The following is a 24,118-nucleotide window of genomic DNA, read 5'->3' as shown; positions in this document are numbered from 1 at the left end:
CTTATGACATCTTAAACTTATTGATTTCGTACTGGGTTGGTGTGTGAATAAGTTTATCCTAAAAGTCTACGACAACACATTTCACTGATTGTTGAACACTTCTATTTTACTTCTGATCCGGTTTGCAATACGCAAAATGCTAAAGAGCAACAGGAAATTTTTGGATTCTTTGCATTCATTTATTTTTTGGATTTGTGGTTTTAAACTTTTATATATATAATACATCAAATAAATTTTGATGTGAGTGTACATTTTATATTGTTATTGCGAAATTAAATTTTATACATTCTTTAGTAGATACAAACAGTGTTTTGTTTTAATAATTCTTCTGTAGTCATAGTAATAGGCCTATGTTGACCTGTATAGCAGAGAAAAGAGTTTCCAATCCCGTAGTTATAGATATCCCTGACCACAACTATAGGAGGCCTATATTAATTATAGTAATTTTGCTACCCTTTTTTACGTAGCCTACCGGTAATAAATTTAAAATATAGCCTAATGGACATAAAAGTTGATCTCTAATTTCTATACTATTTATGTGGCAACTAAAATAGAAAAATCTGTTCGAAGTGTCCCCATCTTTCCCTACCACAGATAAGACATGCAACAGTCATCTGAAAGCAGCGAAGAGACCTGCAGGCGTAGGCTTGGTCATCGAGTCAGCTGCTCTCATTATTTATTTTTATTGTTATTTTAATCATTATATCAGAAATCAAATTGGCTTGAAAACCTAAACGGTTCTTTGATGCTTCCTGACCTCAACATTCATATTGCGTCGTGTGTTTTTTACTTTTTTATGTAAAGGTGAAATAAAAAGATGTTTCCAAACGGTTTATTTGGAAACGAAGGACAAAGCTATAATTTTGAAAGAGTGAGCTAATTTTTTTTTTGCTTGAAAAGTTTCATTTTTTTAATGATATTAAAAATTTAAAGACTGAAATGCAAGCTAAACTTACGAAGCTACCTTTATTGCGTAGTTTAATGCCTTGAAAGTTGTCGCAGCACGAGCTTAGTTTTACGGAAATGAGCAGATATGTAGTAGCCTACCTTCCGAATTCAAAATTACGTGGTGCTTTTTATCTACCGACAGCGACCTTTCATTACATTTACGTTTGTTTTGCAAGAACATGGAAGCTGTCTTGTATGAGTGAAACTTCGGGCTTTAAAAAATATTTGAACTGCAAACTGCGAACAAAGTTGAGGCCGATATTGACAAGTTTGGACTTGGCGCCGTTGTCACAGCGAACGCGTCACGGTCTGAGCACACAGACAGTGCGTAAGTGAGCGGAATTTTTTACGCGCGAATTTCAATTCTCGCATTTCTCGGTTTTCAGGTTCGCAGATTGTCGGATGGAAGACACAGCTTAAATCTTATTGGAAAAAATATTCTGTCGTTGGTAAGCAGGTTGTACTTTGGTCGAATACAACAGAATGATGGATACTTTGTCGCAATCAACCTCAGATGATGGCGACAAGTATGAGAGTGGGCAACTTTCAACTGCCATCAACACTGCTTTAAATGGAACTGACCTAAGTGAAGGTAAGCTGCAGATATTTTTAAATAATCATGCTAAGTTGAAAACTTTGATGGATCTTTATTGTACATTTCCTGCAGATGTCATAAAGATTATCACTTTATCCCTAATAGGTTGTTGAACATCTAGCCTAAGTGTTTTTTACTTTTCCTTCTTCAAACTTCCATGCCATGTTAATCTTGATCAAGTTTATCTTTGGGCCAAGAAAGTCTTTATTTAAAGCTCAGACATATATCGATAGCAGCTCTAATTGTAATTTAAAGAAAGCTGCAGTACCGGTATCAATTTTGCTTAATTGAAGACTTGTATCTAGGGATGGGCAAAACAGAATACCGAATATAGAATAACCGGTTGTGAAGTCTAACCGGTTTCAAAATGCATATGAAATCGGATAATTGAAACCGCTTTAACGATCGACTTCGTACCACTCCGTCTGGTCGCAACGAATTCGCTACAGCAAAAGTAGAATTGTTTATCGATTTGGTGCAATCCGGCGTAGGGAAAACGCACAAGTTTCATTGCATTAAAGAGATCTTTCTTGTCAAATGCTTTGCAGTCGTCACAGTCTTGCGGAAGTACATACGGGTAGTTGGCTTTGTCTTAGCTTTTACTATGCCACTAGAGTGACATGGACGACTTATTCAGCCATGGGATTGAAGATGCTACATGCAGTAGTGAAGTTGAATCAGCAAATTTGGCTTCCCCACCTTCAAAGATAAATACCTATCTCACGTTGTTAAAAGCATCCATCACATCTGTTGAAAACGCCCTTGTTTAGTAGAAAGCAAATAAAAACCAATTTTCTTGTTTATATCAGTTAGTTTCAAAATATTTTTGTGTACCTGCCACATCTGCTTCTTCAGAGAGATGTTTTTCAAGTGCAGGTTCAACTGTCACCAAGTTAAGATCCCGTTTGACTGGGGAACATTTAGAAAGCCTAAATTTGTTACACTGCAATTTATAAGCAATTTTTGTGATGTTCATTGTTTTTGTTAAGTTATAAGAATTATTAAAATGTGTCGATAGTAAAAACGGTCAATTATTCTAGAATAGATATCTGTATTGTATATTCTGTTTCAGTATTCTAGAATAGCTAATTATTCTATTTTGCCCATCCCTACTTGTATCTGCTTATGTCTGCTCCATTAGCTACCGGTATACCTACAATCAATAAGCTTCCTTTTTACCGTACAATGCAAAATCTTACAATTGAGGAATGAGATGTCATTCAAACACAAAAGTCTCCAGTTACGCAAAAGTGGTAACTATTGCACTTTCTCAAAAATAATGATCAAAAATACTGTATATACCTACTGCAATACTCACTTTAAATTTTCATTGTCTTCTGTCATAATGGTTTAATAGGACTCAGGCTATATGTTGTATGCAAGGCACAAAGAGAATTTTGTAAGTTTTGAATTTTCTACTCTATTCCAGCATTGGAAATAAACGAATCTCAGATTATGGCTGCTTAAAACCCATGAGACGACACTAAAATTTTTGAACAACAAAAATTTGTTGGTTACAGTTGTAAGCATTAGTGATATTTCTTTGAGAAACTGCTAAGCTAAATAGAGGCATTCCGTCCTCATGCCTCTATATGTGTTCAATTACTAGGCTACACTGTGAAATTAAGACTTTTTGATTTAATTTTTATATACAGGGTGATCAAGCCAAGTGTAGACAAATATTTATAGATCCAAATAAGGATGGGCAATTCAGAATACCGAATCCAGAAGGATTCGGATCCTAAACTATCCGAATCCAAAACGGCAATAAAACCGGGTAATAAGATTCGGTTTTAAAAATATGCATAAGTCTTGTGCAAGCTGTCAGCTTGAGACAGTGAACTGAAAAAAGTGTGGTTTACTCATTTTTTCTTTGCACTGACACCATCTGCAGTTCCGCACTTTTAAAAACATTTTGCACGCGTTGTGCGCGCACGGCGCATGCAACCCTACGTCACTCGCTCGCATAAGCAATCAAAGAAACTAAGCGCGCAATTTTCTTCACGCTTTGTAAACATGCACAATCGTGCAATGCTTTTTTTCAATCCACGTGCGTATGCAACTCTGCGATAGTTTGACTGGTGGGCGTAACAACATTGAGCAGATGCCCCTGCTAAAGGAGTTGGCTCTGAAACACCTCAGACCTCAGCATACCTGCCACATCAGCATCTTCCAAGCGATGCTTTTCCACTGCGGGCTTGATGGCAACTAAGCTGCGCTCCCGTTCAGCGTTGCCAGATGGGGAAATAGAATATCAAATTAAAAAATTCTGGTGAAAATTAAGGTCTTTATTGCCAAGCTGTTTGACCTTGGAACCAGATAACTTTTTGGTGAAATCTGGTGAAATTTTCCCCACTCAATTTTTTTCAAGAAAGTTTTTTAATTTTTTTAAACATTTTAAAAAATAATCCCTGCTTATATAGAAAACGTTTTGCAAGAGGTTTGCGTATGCATGATGGCAGTGTCTTATGTCTTATTTGCTTTGATTGTGTAGCTTTTGTGTCTGAAATTTTGTACTTTTTGTGTTGCTGGAGCCTGGAAGTTAATAGGATTCGGTATTCTGGATTCGTTATTCTGGATTCGGTATTCTGGATTCGGTTTAGTATTCTGGAATAGTGAATTATTCTGAATTGCCCTTCCCTACATCCAAACAAGAAAAAATTTACACATATAAAGAAAAATACAAATACAAGTAAAAGAAAAATACAAAGAAAAGTATAAATAAACAAAATGTACTCTTAATTTTCAGTATATCCTCCCTTTGCCTTCACCAAACGCCTTAGTCTGTTGTGCACTTGACTGCATGAGGCACGTATGGTGTCTGATGATACTTTTTTCCAACAAGTGCGCAATTTTGCCTTCAGATCTGTAACACTTAAATGATTTGAAGAACAGGCTTCACTCTCCAAGATACTCCATATTGTGAAGTCCATTGGGTTTAAATCAGGAGAGGATAGAGGCCGTAATTCCTTTGGCCAAAACTCTTCCATATTCTCCTTACACCAGTCCTAGACAAGATTCGCTGTGTGGGACCTAGCCCTATCTTGTTAAAGAGTTATTCCGTCTTCTCCAAATGTTGCATTGATCCAGGGAATCAACTTTTTCCTCAACATTTTCAAATAAACATATTGATTAATTTTTACTCCCTCTTTAATAAAGAAGAGGAGATTTTCTTCACCAGTTGAAGTTACCCCACCCCAAACCATCCCAGGGGCTGGTTTCTGTTTCCGGAACATCAGTCTTTCATTCAGTGGGATATCTTTATTCTTTGCATAAATACGGTCATTCTGATGATTATACGCAGCCTGGACAGTGAATAACTTTCCGTCTGTCCAAAGAACTAGTGGCTGCTTGTCCCATGCAGTCAAATGCACAACAGACAAAGGCGTTTGGTGAAAGCAAAGGGAGTACAAATGAAAAATAAGAGTACATTTTGTTTATTTATACTTTTCTTTGTATTTTTCTTCTCATGTGTAATTTTTTTCCTGTTTGGATGTAGCCTACTGTTATTTCAATAAATTTTTGTCTACACTTGGCTTGATCACCCTGTATATTATATATATATATTTTTTTACGTAGGCTTGCCTATCTATTTTTGTTAATTGTTTCTATTTCCCCCAAAAAAAATGACCACAAGATGCTACAACAGCAACATGCATTTTTATAAATAAAACAGGCTGAAACATCGATGCTGTGTGATTCTGGTTAACAATGTGCATATGTATGCTGACGTAAATCGGTCAATGCTGCAGACAATTTATCTGGCACCAAATTCTCAAGACCAGAAAGGGTTTTATTAGAACTTGGCTGAGACTTTAGTTAATCAACCTTATGCACTTTTAAGAGAAGGGACTAAGATGATTTAATTTACTCTTATTGCATTACATAATAACTGATGATTTTATTTCTAGACTGGGAGAATGAAGAAGATGAATGTGTTACTCAAAAAATGCCATTTCAAAGCAAACTTGATGAATTTGAAGACAGTGGATTTGCAATTGATGACAGAGATAACTCTAAACTCCAACAATTAAATGAACACAGTTTAATTTCTTGTATAAATACATGCTATGAAATTTCAGAAAACATTTCCATATCAATTGCTGATGGAAATATTAATAGTTTAAAAAGTAATACCAAAAAACAATCTACAACACACACTCCAAGAAAAGGGGATAATAATGAAAGAAGCTCTGCTTCCCAAGACCCTCTGACTCCAACTGCCAATCTCAAAGTCTTGCTTCATGCAGCAAGTCCTGAAATTAGAAACTATGAAAGAAGGAAGCTGCTATTTACCAATTCTACTCCAAGCAATGAAAAAAATAAAGATGATAACTCATCGACTGCCAGTATTGTATGTCCAGATTCTTCACATCAAGCACAGGTATTATAATTAATACATTTCAAAATGCCTATACAGTATCAGCACTGAAAAAAAGCATTACTTAGACTAGGTGTGTATAATTTTTTTTGTACAGTTTTAAAGTTGTGCTTGAAACATGTTGAAATGTAACCATCAGTATCTAAAGCATAATTTACTCACTTGTTGTTGATGGCCAAGGGTCTCAAACTCAAATTGCTCTGAGGGCTAAATGAACCCGAGAGTCGCATCACTTTTTTGCATTTTGGAAAGTTAAGCCAGTCTCCCTGGCTTATTTCGATTTTTTAATTTTGCAGACATGTCCTATAGAGTTTTCGATCCACACTCTCCTTCCACAGGTACCTCGACTCCCCAACCTGTCCCGTCCCCGCAACTTAAGCTGGTGGGCCTTCTCTCTGTGTACATTAGGGTGTACCATTTTTCAAAAAGTTTTTAGAAATTAGTGCGGCTATGTATCACGGGTTTCCACTTTTGTTAAAAAGTATTTTGGTGGAGTTTCAGAATTTTCCCGCCAAAACTGTGGTTCTGCCGCCATTTTGAAAAAATGGCGGCCAGATGGGATATCATGAAAATCTACAGCCTTAAACTGGCGCAATGTGATCATGTAATATGTCGATTACAGGGTTTTTGGGGTCACAGAACACGAATCTGAAGTCAAAAACGCTCTACGACAACAATTTTGCAAAGTGAAATTTTACCCCTTGAAATTAATGGTGAAATTTTACAGACATGGACGCAACCTGACCAAGAATACCTCACGCCAGAATGAATAATCCTCAACTATTGTCAAACTTTTGAAATAACAACACGATTAATTTACAAACAAATTGAGTTAATCACTTTCAGACATGATCCATCCATGTTTCTTCTGCATGCTATTCCTTATCATCAACGCAATACCAGAGTTAAGCAAACACCCAATTTACTAAATTCTTGACGAATTTCTTTGACAATTGAGTTTGGTTAACGTAGCATTTTGTAATCTGAGATCTGTTCTCTGTGCCTTTGCACAACAAGCAAGAGAGCTTGCCGGTGGCTCTCGTCAGAACACCTGCCAATAAAATCAGTGAATAGCGTAATCCCGCGTTCCGCAATATCGTTGACCACCCTTACGTTCAAAGTGAATTTGTGTAGTTTCTTATAAATTTTAAAAGTTTTTCCATTCTGATACTGGCATTTGTAGCCACTCTTAATCAGTAAGTTCCAAATTGCTTTCCCAGTTGTTGCCTCCAGCAATATACAAGCACCTTGCCACCTCCCTGAATTGGCTGCAGTCGTATCAAACAACATACCACCAATGGCACTATTCACTCTCCAGTCTTATACGAACTTTATTACGGCCTGTTCCTGAGATAATCCGGTGCCGTCTGGTATCTCACTCCCAGCACCTGCTTCATTTCTGCATTATCTTCATTATCAAAACTAACGCCAGACACATATATATACAGTTAACCGTTCTGATGAAACATATCCTCTCATTTTCATAATCTTACAGTCCCAGTAAATTATTTCCAAATCAGGGGCCTGGAACTCATCTCTGATATTTTGAGAGTGAGAGGACCTAGTCTTATTAGCCAGTACGAGCTGTTGTGGCTGAGATATTAGTATCAGACTTGTATGCCGGACGCTTGAGCCACAGCAGCCACGAACATTGTTCTTTGCCGATAGCTCAATCCAAGTCGATCAGATGTTAAAGCTGTAGGCAACATAATATTCATTTTCTTTCTCTTCCTTTCAGGAGTTTTCCAGTTGTTACTTTATGTTTCTTCATCTGCACTTAAGTCCAACTTCACTGTTTTAAGATTGTCAGCAACATCCTCTTTCTATTTCCTTTCACCAGCTGCACCGTGTAGTTTTTCTCTAGCTAAGTCCCATCTCTTCTGCAGAGCAACTGTGCACAATGCGCAACCTAATTGATCTCGCTGGAGCTGATTTTTCAGATGTTCCAGATCTGTCTCCCAGTCAATGATACCAGAATGCATGAGAATTGACTGCGAGGTAGTCTTACATATATTCAGAGCATCCTTGAGCTTTTCTTCCATATCACGCTAACGTTTTTTAAATGAATCACTTTTATTCCTCTCACGCCTAGAATCAAGTCCTAGTTGATACCAAGTTTCATACAAATTCCTCAGATGCCGGTCTATATCCGCATTTTTAACAACCTTACACGATTCCTTCTCTGTTCCAGATTGTTTCTCGTTCTTCTTACTAAATACCAAACCCACGCCAAAATGATGTTTCCATACCTGGCAAATTTCCTCCCTTGCTATAACGATGGATTGGTTGATCGTTCTGTGACTTTCGTTTCTGAGGAACAGCAGCCTAGCTAGAACGTCAGAGCTTTTAGGAAGCTTAGAAACACCTAGTCTGTGCTAGTGTTCCCAATGAGGAAGTACTTTCTTTTTAGTGTTTGTGCCAATGACGGGTATGCTTCACCGGCCGTCTCATTCAGTGGCATAACTGATCTGAATCTTGTAACTTGGGTAGGATCACTAGCTACTCTTCGAGTCACTGTAGCTAATGATGATCTTCGTCGTGTAGAAGTAAGGCATTTACCCAGTTGGGAGAGTTTACTTCTGGTTTTCGAACCTTTTGGTCTGCCGTGGGGTACTCTGTTGCTGCCCATTAGTTAGTAAGTAGGTATAGGTTAGCAACTAAATATACAGGCTACTGTAGACTAGTTAGTAGATTTTTATTGGATTTGAAGTACACGAGAAAGTACATGTTCATTTTTCCCTCATATTGATTGATATAATCACACCGACTAGAAAAGTTTTTGCATACAATACATGCATTTTAAGGTTAAAATGACAATAAGATGCTCTTTTCAGGTAAATCTGCAGTCCTAAACAGTGTGGTCACATCTAGGCTATATGTCAAAATTCACTTTACAAAATTGTTGTCGTAGAGCGTTTTTGACTTCAGATTCGTGTTCTATGACCCCAAAAACCCTGTAATCGACATATTGCATGATCACATTGCGCCAGTTTAAGGCTGTAGATTTTTATGATATCTTATCTGGTCGCCATTTTTTCAAAATGGCGGCAGAACCACAGTTTTGGCGGGAAAATTCTGAAACTCCATCAAAATACTTTTTAACAAAAGTGGAAACCCGTGATACATAGCCGCACTAATTTCTAAAAACTTTTTGCAAAATGGTACACCCTAGTGTACATTGCTACTCTAAAAACACTCCGCCCACCGCGAGTGTGGCAGGCCGGTCCTTTAAAGCCTCTGACTGTGTTCATTGTGCTCTTCTCGCCTTGTCAATTATTTTTACCTTTGTGTTGTCAATGCTGATAAAACAGTTTATCACTGTTCAATAAACATTGAACAAAATCACACAGGATAAACGCAATAAAGGGGGTACCATTCCATGGTAAGAACGCACAAAAAACGTAAGATCGCAAAAAAAAGAAATAGTAGTAAGAACAAAGAGATAGAAAAACACGGCAAAAACGAAAAATGCAAACGGAACGACTTGGACCTGGAGAGCAAAAATCTTGCAACCGACTTTCAAAAAGCGCGATAAGAAAACGAAATTCTTGAAGAACTGTGCTGCAGATAGGCTACCAAGATTATTATTGCGACAATGGTAGAAAAAGTGACTAGGCAATGTGTCTGATGTAACAATATAGCTTTCTCACACGCAATAACATGGCATGACATTAGGCTAGCGCTTAAAAGTCGGGCGAAGTTTGATAAGTATTTTCAGATTTTTGGAGCAATTTTAAAGTGAATTTTATCTCAAGTGAATAAGAGTGAGCTTCAATTGTGATATATTTAAAAGTTTAAAAATGCATCGCAGGCGTACAAAACGTCCTGGTGGGCGGTGGCCCATGGGCCTTGTGTTGAAACCCTTGGTCTAGGCCAGGGGTCACCAACTGGCGGGCCGCATGCGGCCCGCTACGCTGTATTGCTGCGGCCCGCGGAACGTATCAACGTACATAGTCGTACAATTATAACTAAAAATACTTTTCTTGAGGAGTTAAAGAGCACGAAAGCAAATAATACTTTCCGGGAATCATATTTTCGCTTTGCATGCGATTCCACTGACCGACCAATCAGATTATAGTTCTAGGTGGGGTTCTAGGTCCAATGCGATATCCAGCCACACTGTCCCAGTGGTTGATTAAAACGTCTGTTTTCGAATTTCGAAATTGTCTGTGAGCATAGGGTTGCTTATTTTAAGTTTGCAAATGTCATGTAAACACTAGTGTGCGTTTCACCCTTATTGTGTTTCACGAGCAGAGTTCTCTTTATGCAAGTTTTTGTTTGCAAAATAGATGGGTGTGCCAACTCAATTTATAATAAATTGGCAAAATATTATATATAAATTTAAAGACTTTTCTGATTGTATTATGAAAATATTTAGCTTAGTACCGTACTGCAAAATATTTTTTTTTAAAGAAATATGGAATGCTTCACGAGTTTGCGTGTCATCCTTGCGCAGGGGTCATGCTAATCTTCTCTGTATCGTTCCAATTTTATTATATGTTCTGCGGAAGCTGCAAAATGTTATTAATCAACAAATTCTTGCCACGCTGATAAGCACCGCAAGTGAGAGTTGTTAAAAATCAAAGAAAGACGGTTTTATAGACTCTCACAAAAAGGATGAAAACCAACTCATTGCTTTTTTAGAGGGAAGACTGTTCATGAATTACGATAGGATTACGATTTTTCGGTGATTTCCACAAGCGTTTGTTACATGGTGCCTGGTTTCTTTTTCCTTGTTACTGGAGCCTATTTTTCGCTGATATTTTTGCAGGTCACTATTGTTGCCTGTATTGCGATGTGTCAAACATTTCCTGGTTTACTGAAATTGTTAATTGCAAAATATCTTTTGTCAAGCGAAGTGACCACACCACTCTTGCTTGGCGATGAATATTCTGATTTTTTTGTTTGCCGTATCCAGGTTTACACCTGGTAGTTGAAGATTTAGATTGCCTTCAGGCATGCCTTTAAGTGTCCTGCTATAAACACAGCCACATGCTCTTGAGCGGTGTCCAACCGGCGCCCTTTCGATAGTCGTTCCAGGGTTCTCACCACTCGGCTATGCAGCCTGATGAAACCGCGGCTCTCCTCTCTATAAGTGCGCAAAACAAGTGGCCTCGATTATTAGGCATTGTTAAAAAAGTCAAAAGTGTTGTTAAAGGAGCTTGGCCTGGCAGTAGCGTTGTTCAATTAATTTTGTTGCTGCGGTATTCTAACATATTAAATATGAACAACATGTAACGCTGGATACTGGGTACGAAATGCGTTCTTTTCTAGCATAAGGGTCAACCTACCTAACATTTTATTAGTGCGGCCCGCCATAGCTCTCCTTAGTGCCAAAGTGGCCGCATGCAAAAAAGGTTGGTGACCCCTGGTCTAGGCCATTAAACAAACATGATATTTTTCATTTGGTCTCAGTAATTTTTATCTTGCCCTGTGTTGCTATTGGTTGGGTAACTGAGTTAAATGCGTGAGTTTATACTTTAATTGCTTCATTATTAAGGATTATATATATACAACAAAGCGTAGTGGTTGCTTGTGCTTGGTGCCTGCTTTGACTTTATTGATCTGCATTGAAGACTTTGAAATATAAATTTTGGTAACAGTCCAACTGTTTGAATAAACTCAAGAGTCTGACATCATTGCTTCTATGCATCATATTTACCATATTTTTTGTTTTTAAGGATAACTTCTCAGAACAAATGATAGAATCGGTTACTGTTAACTGCACGCAAGCTGTTCGAGATGGGTCTAACTCTGAAAGCGAAAGTAAGTTTTTACTGAATGTTTACTCGAATAATATGTCAGTGATTTGTAAAATGTCTTGATTATAGTGGTGATATTCTACATCTACTGAACCGGTTATTTATGATGCAGCTGTCTCGGATCATCTAACTAGTCAGGAATGCTCACATCATAACTTGAAAAGCGTCAAGCCAAAAGTGTGCAACAGGAAAGAAAAATCTCTTGGTCTTTTGTGTCGACGGTTTCTTCGATTGTATCCAGAACATCCTAAAGTAATGAGAACAACATTCAGCAGTCTTACTTTGTGAATACTGAAAAGCTTGGGTGTTCATCAGGATAATTATCGTTTCTTGCACTAGTTGCAAAGTTCATCTGATGAAAGTGAAAGTAAAAGCAACAATACACAGGTTAATTTATTGCTTCACTGACGTTTTTACTTTCACTTTCATCAGATATCATAAACGTTGCAACTAGTGCGAGAAACGAGTCTTACTTTGTGTTAATAGTATGAATTTATTTAACTTACGTTACTGGATAGTCATAAAATTTAGACAAAAATAAACCAGTCTACATGTTGGAACAGTTGTCTACTGGTATGATTCTGTTTCCAGTTGACTGCTAATTATCTTTTGCTATCCTACAATTAAATTCTAATTAAAGTTCGATTTAAAATGTATGAATATCTTATTTTTTATGTTGTCGTTAATAAGCTGAAGTTGCATCCATTCAATAAATTTTAAATTGTTGTTTTATAACTTACAGGAAAGCATTTCTATTTGTTTGGATGATGCTGCTGGAAAGTTATCTGTTGGCAGACGACGTATATATGACATTATCAATGTTCTAGAATCTATTAAGATTGTTGTGAGATTGGCCAAAAATAACTACACTTGGAGAGGACGTAATGGTTTAACTCAGACGTTGAATGAAATTAGGGTAAGTTGAGTACCATATTTAACAATTAACAGTGATTACGGTACCTTTCTTATTTTGGTTGCTGTCAAATTGATTTGTAGGTATATGCAGTAGCCTAGACCGCTGGAGTGTTTAATGCAGGGGTTCAAATTTTTCATAAGTGTACGTCACATGCTGCAGTGCATAAAAATCGCAGTTTTTCCACGTGACTGCTTTTTTGCACTCCCTTACAATAATCAACTTGCTTTAAAGAATTCTCTTGATGGTGTTGCACGGCGTTTAACACACCAAGGACAATGATCAATGATCATCGACATTATTATTATAACTATGTACTTTTTATCTTGTGTTTGTTAGAGAGAAGCTGAAGCCAGTGGGTTTGCTGAAAATCTGCGAGAAAACTTCAAACAATATCAAGATTTTAAACCAATGAGCAAACCTGAAAGGTGACTTCTTTTGAATCATTTCTTTCAATGTTATGCCACCAATGCAACGCAGAATTGTTGGTTGTTGTCACAATATATTGTAGTTGTTTTAAGCTTATAGTAAGATGGTAATAACACTGATTGTCGGAGTCTTCACCCTCTGACTGAGTAAACCACTTTTAAAACGTAATTCTAGCAGTTTTGTATATCTATTTGTATAAGCTTTGAACCACTAAAGCAGACCCGGTCACCGAGGTTGACAGAATGAAGTTTCCGCTTGGTATGGAAGCAATATTTGTTTTTAAATTAATCTATCCGCTCTAGATGTTACTAAATGAGGGTTTATTCTTGGAGTGTACTGCTTAAGTACACATCCCGAAAGTTAAACCATTATTAGCACGCCCGCTGCTTCTTTATTCGCTAAGCCGAGCCTTCATCAAAGTGGGCTATTAAAGCTGGCTAGCACGGAGTGAGCTCAATTAAGAAGTTAAAAGTTGTTGTGAGTTTCAAATTCAATGATATGCTGAATTCATGACTCTTGTTATCAAAGATGCTTCAAGAATAAGTTTCAAAGTGTACCATTTTTTATTAAAATTAGATAGAAAAACACGCTTATGGGCTTGTTCTTATGTAAACTCAGCAACTTTTCTTCATCTCCTCCGGATTCAACCATCTCGGATACTGATCAAGCAGTGAAGCGAAGAGACAAGTCACTTGGAATACTAAGCAGAAAATTTGTCACTATGTTCATTGTGCAACCAGTGAGTATGTTGTGTTTTTAGAAGAGAATTTTATAAATACAAATTTTAGCATGTAATACATGCAAAAGATTTGTTTTTGAAGTAATAATAACACCATTTATTAGCGCCACATCACAGTGTGGTGAATTAACATATTATTGCTACGTCGACTTCGTCAAGTTATGTTTTGTTCACGTCTACAGAGCCAGTCAGTTTCCTTGGAAATGGCCGCACGTGTTCTCATTACACACGGACTTTCCGCAGAAAACAAATATAAAAGTAAGTGTACCAGTTTTGCATTTTCTCTACTTGTAATTTTTAAACTGCCAAGTGCCAAGTTTTGTATGGTAAGTCAGTATTTCAAAGTTTAGCGATATTTTTGATTTGAAAGTTTTTTTCTGTTTTGCCATAAGATGGTTTGACTGAAACTAAAGTATTGACAAGCACTGATATCAAATTGAAACCCATTATCGAAGTGTGATGGGCATAAAATCGTAGCCTCAACAGTCAATATCATCTATTATATGTAATATTGTCACTGTTACACCGCGCTTTAATCTTGTATTGTCGGGATCATTATCTGTTGTTTTTGTTTCAGCAAAAGTTAGGCGATTGTATGACATTGCCAACATATTAACAAGTCTCAAGTTGATCAAAAAGATGCACACTCCTGGACGCAAGCCTTCGTTTAGGTACCAGAGTTCCACCAAGAGAAAGGATTAGTACAATATTTTGTACCATATTGGTCGTTACTACACCATAGATAAGAATTGTGCTGGCAATGTGTGTTGGTCTTTAGGTGGACTGGGCCTCTTTCAAGCATCCAGATCTCTTCTCCAAAGCGATCGGATTTCAAAACTGTGTTTGCTTCACCAATTGCTGACATTTGGTCTTCTCCTCCTCTTAAGTTAGTTTCAGTGGATGACGGGTTTTCCAGCTTGTGCGAGGTATTATTTGTGAAGATTGCTCAAGTGTATGTTTGTTTCAGATATCTTAATATCTTTGCGTTGCTACTTTAGGCTACTGCAAACTTTATTAATACCTTAGATTAGGGGGTGGCCAACCTTTTGCGTGCGTGGGCCAAATAAAGTAGTGATATGAACAAAACCTTTTTGTGAAATATAACAGTAGGTTAAGATTACCCACAGATGTTGAACATTGTCATTTTTGACTCGGAACTATTATTTTGAATTCAGGTTGCCGAACAAGAAAGAAGGGACCTTTGCATGACCACTCCTGTGAAGGCCACCAACTGCGCTATGGTTACCCCGATTAAGAATAAAAGTTACGCCATACTAACACCTATAAAAGGGACTCCCGAAATGATGCAAATTTCGTCTGCAAGCGGCATTGCGTTGGATGAACACGGGAACATAAACTTAGACTCTTCATTCAACAGTACGCATTATGCTGTAGTGTGTTGTTGTTGTTTTGTTTGGGTTTCTTCTTGGGACTAACGTAGAAAGCTCTTGAATTGCAATCAACTGCCGGGTTTTCAAAGCAGTCCTCGTTATTTGAAAGCAATTCGTTCAGCGCTCAGGAGAGCGGTCTCATCCCCGACACCGAGAGCAAAGTGCTCAGCGGTTGCGAACGACGTCGGGGAAGTACGTTAGTATTCTAAACCCACTCTTCTGCTGAGTGCCTAGCAGGAATGAAGTTTAGTACAATTTTGAAAGGTTTTTGGTATGACCCTAAATGAGGAATCAAATCCACATCTGCGTCCACTCAGACGTTGCCACTCAAACCACTAGGGGTAGGCCGTTGGGTTGGTTTGTTGTTGCTGTTTTGTTTTTTGTGCGGGCTACTGTGCTGATTGCCTGATTCCAACCGCACAGCCTAGTTTTTATCAAAATGAACTCTGATGTCGGCATTCTGTTCCACTCTCAGCCAGTGATGCGAGTAGTTCTGCTTTCTAGCCAGTTTTTACCACCACGTCTGGTCAGTTAATATTGTCATCCGCTGATCATTCTTTGATTCTTTCAAGGTGATGAGGTGTTTCGAAAAGAATTAGAATTACTTCGAGAGCGATTTCCCTCTCCCATGTCCAGGTTGCTATCTGCTTGCAATGTACAGCATGCCCTCTCGCAGCATAAACGGAAAAAGTTGGAGCGGCTGAGAAGCCAGTCTAAAGGTGGGACAAAGCTAACGGCTATCGCTAATTTTGAATCGTAAGGCATACGGCTGATAGCTACTTGTAAGCATTTTCAATGCAACTGCCGTATTTCATGAAATTGCTTTCGAAGGCTGTTTACTGAATTTAATGCTTTGCATTCTGTTTGGGTCCTCAGCTAAGTGCATTATCAAAGTACATAATTCAAGAACGTATTTTATGACAAAGCCTTAAAATTTTGCAGAAAAATGGTCGTTTTCAAAATTTTCTTGGGTTCAATATTTCTTGAAAAGATTTTTACTTAAAAGTTAACATTTTTTAGTCTTAGTTAATTTTCTTTTATAATGTTTTTTTAAACTGCTATGTTACATACTGTACTCAGTACTGGTTTATAATACTGCAATTTTTTTTTTTGTAGCGAGCCTAGAATATCCAAACACTGCTCCGAAGAACGATACTGACAAAGTTGAACGAGTTTCTTCCCCTACCAACGTCAGCTTGGATTATTTGAGCAAACAACAAGCCATTATTTCAAACACAGTGGACAACGCTGTCAGTGGGGTTGGCAGCAACCAATCGAACCCCTCGCATTTCTCCACCTCTTGTAACGACCTTACTCCCAATGTAGACGAAAGTACTCGACCGATACTCTGCCCAGACGGACGTATACTTGTTCCTGTTTCAAACGTCCAATTCATCAATAGTAACTGTTTTATACAAAAAGGGTCCGGTTCAAGCCAGTTAAAGCCGGTCAAAAGTGGTCAAATTGCCAATGACTTAAAACTGAAACAAAACCAACAGTTTGCTGTCGAAACCGATGGAAAATTCTCGGATTTGAATAACAAAACTCCAATTTGCAAAAGTTCGATGAGCCACAGTCGTCAAGTTTTAAAATACCTAGTTCCTGTCGAAAATGTAACGCAAACTGACGTTGTTAAGCAGCCGACGAGGAACAACCATGAAGGTAAAACAGTGAAAGTTGTTTTAAATCCATCTCACACACCTAGCCGGTATTGCACTTCTTTTGCTCCTGACAATCAAGAGAACGTCCCAACGAAACAAAAGAAAATGAAACTGGTGAAGCTGAACGTGCCTGGCAGACACTCTATTGCTGCTGTGAGAAACAAGCAAAACTTCATCAAGTTAGACTTGGCCAATGTAGATGACCCCAATTCTACATTGACAAGTGCTGCTTCGAAGCCGATGACCAAAACATCGAAAGTGTCGCTGTCCTTAAAATGTGACCCTAGAAGCCACGCGAACAGATCTTCTTCTGTGGTCACCAACCTCGTGTCTAGACTAGAAAAGCAAGGATACGGCTCGATGGGAAATGATGTGAAGCAAAGTGATACGAAAAAATCCAGCAGAAGGGAATATGGCGTTGAGAAACTGCCTCAAGACCAAGTTGTCGTTAAGGTATGGTGGAAAATGTGTTCGCATTGTACATGATATCATATTTACCTTGAACAAACACATCAATAGAATTGGGAAAGTACTGTACATATGGTAGTTTGCACTGTACTGCCAGTAACAACCAGTTTGTCTTATGTAACGTAAGTTTCCGATTTCTCACCAAACCAAACGTGTTTTTCATAAAAACGAACTTATTTCAGCCTCAACCTAAAAGATCAAGAATGGAGAAAATGTTAAGAACAGTTCCTAACAAAGAGATGCTGGCGATTCCTTTTGAAGAAGCTGGTTACACAATTAACCCTGAATGGCACGAGGCCAGTTCGGCGTTCTCTCTTGCTTCACGAGCTGAACATAAGACTTCCACTCCTCTTGTGAAGAAACAGGAAAAGGGTGAGATATGTGTGTAACATCTGAAAACGGTTGCAAATTTAGTTTATTTGTCTAATTTTGTTAAAAACGCTGCATCTTGTAATTTTCCGTCATTACAGTACAATAGTACATTAATGATTTTGTTTATAGATTCTAACAAGGAAAATGACTATCGACATTTATCAGCGAAATTCTCGCCTGTAATTCCGGCAGATCAAGTAATTCCGTTGATGAACCAGGAGAAAAGATCAAACTTACGTAAGATAATTAAACATTCTTCTGTTTGTTTTGCTACAATTCGCATTAAAACTTTTTCTTGCGTATTTTCAAGATCTTGATTTTCGTTTGCAGTGCATTCGAGAAAAATTTTTCTTGCAAATTTTGAATGATTTTCATTCTTAAGAAAATGATTTTATAAACAGAAGTACGTGTCCAAACAAAATGTGCATCGTTTTTTTAGCCTTAGCATCTCGCAGTGTTGGAAGTACTCCAATCAGCTTTCAGTCGTCAAGTTGCTCGACTTCCAACTCGAATTCCATGAACGAGCTAGACAGTTTATGCCCTTCAGCCCCAAGGTGAAGTTTAAACAGTTGTTTTTCTCTTCGACACAAGCTTCAGAGCTATTATTGAGTTACAGGAGAAAGCATATTTGTTGTTTATGCAGTTAAAGTTGCACATGGCAGCAGCACAGTTGCGTACGAGTGCAGTTAAAAGATAAGCATTTCTTTTATATATACTAGGGTGTCCCACTTTTAGGCGACTTTTCAGGAAAATTAGGTTCGGGTCAAATTCTGACTGGATTTTTGTCACTGATTTCAAAAATAACGTTATTTTTTCATTATGACGTCATCTTGATGCGCCAGCTAGCGGATTTTTGCTATTTTGGCCTTATTACGAATATGGTAAGAGCTAGAGAGTTGGAACTTGCGCCAAAATGACCGGAAGGGACGATTTCCTATTTGTTGTCAATACAGTATGAAACGCTAACTGCAACAGAAAAGGAGTTATTTTGAAAAAACATGTTTTTAGACAAAAAATTGAGAAACATGGCAATTTTGCTACAGTGACGCTTTTATTTCGATTAAGTTGTTGTGCTGCGCCACCTTGTTTAACAATTAAGTACAGTGGTACTTGGTAGTAGTCTACTAGCATATTGTATTTAGAATTAATTACCTCAGCATTGATTTTTGCATGCATGTTGCAATATTACTAATACTAGCTAACGTTAAACCCTTGATCATTTCGTTCAAAGATCTATCCAGGGATATCTAGAACAACGGGATTGCTGACTTTGCAAATTTCGATAAAGCGATGGACACTAGAAGGGTCAGCGCTGTTAACGCCCGAAAATGAAAAAGGCGAAAGCGCGTGTCAATTACGCTGTTGAGAAGTCGCCTTTTCTAGATATCCCTGCTGTGAAGCTAAAATAAGGTCTTGAAAGTGGGCACTCCTAGGCATCTTTCCTAGCAACGCCCATAGCAACAACTAATGGCTGGCCTTGTCTATAACTTAACATCATCATTCTAAACCAAAATTTTGCTGTTAGTCATCCAAGACTATTGAGTATTGAACACAGCTTTAGTTTTCATATTTAATTGATTATTGCATTACTTTTGGGCAAGTTTTAGTCATCAAAAATAGGAAATAAAAAAAACATGAAAAGAAGTAAGAAAATTCAATTTCGTGGTATTGCTAAACAAAGAAAGTTGGATAAGGTTGGTTGTAAGTCTAACAATGGTGGTAGACTTGATGAACTGTTACTGTAACACAAGTGTAACCTTTCCTGTAACACCAGAAAGCCATCCAACAACAGAAGATCAAAGCCCTTTTTGCCAACCTTCTACTTCAGCAAAAAAAATTAGGAAAACAAGACAGTGGCAAAATCTCTGCATATTCAGAAATCTGCCAAATACTCGACAAGTTTTGACTAGACAAATCATGAAAAAGAAGCTTTGGCACATCCAAGGCCAGGAGAAAAACATTAAAAGCACTTAAGAAAAAATTACAAACCCAAGCAGAGGCAAAAAAAGGGTCTACTTATGATAAAGGAGGCTTTAAGGTGTTGAAAATGTTTATTGTTGTTTTTCGTAAAATGTGATTTTTGACCAAGTACCAAATTTTAATCCCAAATATCTCTTTCATTTATTTGCCTATCGCTTTCAAATTTTAAACACTATCAGACAGAGTAAACATGCAAAGCCTCTGGTCAAAGAATTTTGGAAATTTTGTCCATGATGCTGTCGGCACCCATTTGTTTCATGTCCAAAGATCAAAAATTTTTGAAAAAATCCAACAATTCGAATAACTGTTTATTTTCTCAAAGCATCTTCATTTCCTTCCATAGAGCTTCAGTCTTGATACTTATAAACATTCTGTTAAAATTTGATTCAAATCCAGTAAGTGGTTTTAAAAATATTTGTGTTTGAAATTTGTGTATTTTTTACCACGTGGTGGCGGTTTGGGGAAAAACGGCCACATTTTCAATTTTTTTTTTGCTTTTTTTAAATTATTTCATCTTCAAGCATCATTTCAAAAACAAGAAATGGGTTGTATGTTGAGAAATCCACATTTTAGTTTGTGCAGTAATGATGCAGTAACCCTCCTATTGTCCACTTCAAAACAGAGTCAGCAATCCCGTTGTTCTAGATATCCCTGGATCTATCAAACAAAACCACCATTCAACAACACAGCACAGTTCAATGGGATTATTTATCACACCGTACTGTGCAAAGCAGCACAAATGCGCAAGTCTGTTTTGGCCAAATCATCTTTGTCATCTTGAATTTAGCCGTTCACAACGCCTTTCAGTCTTTCAATGAAGCGCTCTGTTGTTGTTGTTGTCGATCATACGCCAAAACACTGATGGAGATGAAAAACATGCAATGCATGATGGAGCCATCTTACTTTCTTCGGAGAAAAAATCACGTAAGTTGCCACGCTTCAAAAGCGTCTACTCGATATCAACGTTCTTGGAAAATTTTTCTGTCTTACCGCATCAGCAGCAAAATGCGAAGCTTCAGCGTGGGAACTTAAAGCAACGTTTTTAGTGCTCGACCATTAGGATGCATGCCTAACGATGTATCAGAACAGCGTTGAATACTGGTTCATGAACATATTTATCTGCAAGTAATAAATCTCTTGTGAACAGTACCATTGAGGGACCTTCAGCAGCCGAAGATTTAAGATGAATGACTAAAGTTGCTGGCAAATGAACACAAACAATGAAAGAAACCATACGTTGAAGTTTAGGGATATCCTGAGGCCCAACACAATACCCAAAAATCAGCATTCTTAAGTAACCACTAGCTGTTGTTATCCAACGCGCATGGGACACGCCTTCTTGACGATAAAAAAGTAGGGGTTTCAAATTTCCTGGAACATCCATCAATAAATGAGCTGCCAGAGCAAGAAGACACATATGGTCGCTCCGAACAGATGAATCTTTAGCTTCTTTCTTGTCAGAAAACCATAAGATCTTGGCTTTTAAATGATTTGGGGCTATATCTGTGATGGAAACTTTACAATCTTGTCGGATTTTCAGATGTTGGGGCTTAGGTTTTGGTATTTTCTTAATTCTGTTCATCAAACCACCATCTGCCAGACAAAATTTATGAATCTTGTTTGCAAAACATCCCAAACAAAAATGATGCAACATTGCATCATTTTTATTTTAGGATGTACTGTTTATAACATAACAATCGAAATAAAAGCATCACTATATTATATTGTTAAGCTACTACCTCTGCACTTAATTTTTAAACAAGGTGGCGCAGCTTAACAATCGAAATAAAAGCATCAGTGTAGCAAAACCCAAGCAAAATTGCCGTGTTTCGCTTTTTTTGTCCAAAACTGACCAAAAACATGTTTTTTCTATATATAACTCCTTTTCTGTTGCAGTTAGCATTTCATACTGTATTGACAACAAATAGGAAATCGCCCCTTCCGGACATTTTGGCGCAAGTTCCAACTCTCTAGCTCATACCATATTCGTGATAAGGCCAAAATAGCAAAAATCCGCTAGCTGGCGCATCAAGATGACGTCATAATGAAAAAATAACGTTGTTTTTGAAATCAGTGACGAAAATCCAGTCAGAATTTAACCCGAACCTAATTTTCCTGAAAAGTCGCCTAAAAGTGGGACACCTTAATATATACACATCAACTTTTCTCTACAATGCAGCTCTCGAAATTTAATTCCGAATACGATTTCTGACGACACGTATTGCTCATACTTCGCTGACGACATGAGCCTAATCTCAAATCATCAGCAACAGATGCTTCACATGTCTTGTTACTCTCATCTTGCTAGTGCAATTTCCATCACCGATAGAAAGTAAGAGCAAGAAAATTATACAGTTTGTGTCAAGTTAGATCAGAATGTACAACTCACGGTTGAAGGGCAGACCTGGTTTAAGTTATAAAAATGTCAATCCTTAAAAGTGTAATGTCGTCTGATGTGATTGATTGATGAGGTTTTGTTTGGTGTCTGTTTACTTGCACCCTTTTACTATTCATTTTATTTTCAGACTTGACGAATGGTTTTGTACCTCCCTTTACAAAGAAGGCCAGTTAACACAATTAGCAAACCCCGCATCCCAAACTCTCAGGTTAGTTTTTAATCTTACTAGCATGATTTAGACCTGAAGGAAAAATTAGGCCAATGTATTGTTTTTCATAATTTCTATTTCGATCCAGGCAGAGCTTTTCATCGAAACGTCTTGATATTTTGACATTACCAGGAACATATACGGTGAAAACTCGCTGCCAAGTCGAAACTATTAAAACCTAACTTCTAAAAACATTGTTGTGTGAACTAGATAGAAAAACAGCTCCTGTATTACCTGCTCTTTCTTTTAAAAGTTGACATTGCTAGATTGAATGTTTTCGTAGGATTCACCAAGCACATCATGAATTCCCCATCAGCGAAGAGAAGTAAAGATCCTCATGGGTTTGCGATTGAAGAAGGCCAAGAAACAATAATGAGCGAGGCGTCCTCGAATTCTTTTCTTATTCCACATCTTAACAAGTCTTCGATATTTGTCGCTTGGTTCAGCCATGTTTGAAATCCATATCAGCAAAGTGATGCTACTGACTCTCGAACAGAGAGTTTTACGTAGCTTTCGCTTCAACTTTCCGAGATACATACCTGTCTCTGACAAATGCTGAAGCCAAATCGATGAGACCAAGCAGAATTTTATTCTTTTTACCGCAGCTAGATGTTTGTTGTAGTTATAACCTGCTTGTGTTGATTTTGTTTGAGGCTGCTTTAGAAATGCGTTTTTAAAAGTTTTTGTGTCTTTTCTTTGGTTTGCTACAAAGATCGTCGATCTGCTGCTTTTTGTCCGTAGCTGATGTGTCTCGCGCCAAATGTAAACAGATATAGAAATGTATAAAGATTAAAGATATGCTTTTGTTATTACGCCTGTAATTGGAGTATGTATAAGTTGATAACTGTATGGTTCCATTAGTCAATGTAAATATATTTCGCAGTAATTTTTTATACTTTTGACAATTTGTAGATACGTAGTTGTGACGTGTGGTTTTAACTCTTCTGAGTTGACAGTTTAGGGAAATAATTATATTGTTTGCAAGAGTTTATTTCCAAGACTTTCATGACCAAGGTGGAGTGGAAAGGTTTGGAACACGTGCTACTGTGGATAACCATTTTGTATTCGATCTGTTCAACAGATTTTGCGCCCTATGGTAGTACGGTTTTGACTTTTTTTTGTATCTGGAGTACCTTACTTTATCAAAGCCATATTTCCTCAGAAATGAAATTTCCGACTGTTATCTGAATTTAAAAAAAATGCAAGAACTTTGGAGTTTGCTCTGTGTGGACCATTGTTTTTTTTCAAGATTTTAAACTTTTTCTACTGGTGATTTATTGTCTATTTGATTTGACAAAAAAAATTCTAATAAATATTTTACAAACGTTTTATATTTTTTAGTTTTAAAGACTTTCCACCACACGCAACCACTTATGCAAGATCCCATTTGTCGTGTACCGTAGCAGCTTTTGTGATTTCCTTGTTTTTGAAATAAATTAATTCATACAATTTGTTGCTCATTCAAAGATTTCCATGTCTCTAAATCAGTGGTTTTCAACCAGAGTTCCGCGGAACCCTAAGGTTCCGCCAGTAAGTCTAGGGGTTCCGCAAGTTTACATTCAAATCCGAGAGTTTATTTTATTATATGCATATTGTTTAAATAATCAAATATTGATTAGGTTAGGTCAGCTTGTGCAAGAAACACCAGGCTCAAGTTTCTCATTGATTTTTTATGAGAATAAATGTAATTTTTTACGGTTAGCATTTTTATTGTACATAAATAAATCTGAACATGAGTATTTTAATTCTATTTTATTAATCAAACCGATGTTTTTTGCATATGGCAATTAAATTAATGAACAGGGGTTCCTCGAGCTTTTGGAATGTTTCATTGGGTTCGGTTCCACCAAAAAGGTTGAAAACCACTGCTCTA

General features: G+C 37.4%; 1 protein-coding gene and 1 non-coding gene across 2 annotated transcripts; one reads left to right on the top strand and one right to left on the bottom strand.

Moving 5' to 3' along the window:
* Positions 1-1,400: 1,400 nt before the first annotated feature.
* On the top strand, positions 1,401-23,721 carry LOC145780279 (uncharacterized). Its single transcript, XM_082591982.1, has 19 exons — positions 1,401-1,540; positions 5,455-5,927; positions 11,606-11,690; positions 11,799-11,938; positions 12,429-12,602; positions 12,939-13,027; positions 13,647-13,767; positions 13,950-14,025; positions 14,345-14,438; positions 14,546-14,693; positions 14,943-15,144; positions 15,731-15,877; positions 16,275-17,272; positions 17,470-17,659; positions 17,789-17,896; positions 18,099-18,213; positions 21,819-21,971; positions 22,165-22,245; positions 22,529-23,721. Exons 1-19 carry the CDS (start codon positions 1,432-1,434, stop codon positions 22,572-22,574), a joined length of 3,549 nt encoding a protein of 1,182 aa, XP_082448108.1. The 5' UTR covers positions 1,401-1,431; the 3' UTR covers positions 22,575-23,721.
* On the bottom strand, positions 10,336-10,444 carry LOC145780400 (U6 spliceosomal RNA). The gene has a single exon (XR_014290633.1). It is a non-coding gene; the product is annotated as a U6 spliceosomal RNA (small nuclear RNA).
* Positions 23,722-24,118: the final 397 nt, after the last annotated feature.

Source organism: Aplidium turbinatum, chromosome 11, assembly GCF_918807975.1.
Source record: "Aplidium turbinatum chromosome 11, kaAplTurb1.1, whole genome shotgun sequence".
NCBI classification, from domain to species: Eukaryota; Metazoa; Chordata; class Ascidiacea; order Aplousobranchia; family Polyclinidae; genus Aplidium; species Aplidium turbinatum.
Note: the sequence above shows the minus strand (reverse complement) of the source record. Positions and strands in the feature narration are given on the sequence as shown.

Bases quoted from the DNA above. Each gene is read 5' to 3' on its own strand.
- LOC145780279 (XM_082591982.1), top strand. From the start codon at position 1,432: ATGATGGATACTTTGTCGCAATCAACCTCAGATGATGGCGACAAGTAT. The intron at 1,541-5,454 runs GTAAGCTGCAGA...TTTTATTTCTAG, and splicing joins TGGAACTGACCTAAGTGAAG to ACTGGGAGAATGAAGAAGAT. The intron at 17,273-17,469 runs GTATGGTGGAAA...AACTTATTTCAG, and splicing joins AAGACCAAGTTGTCGTTAAG to CCTCAACCTAAAAGATCAAG.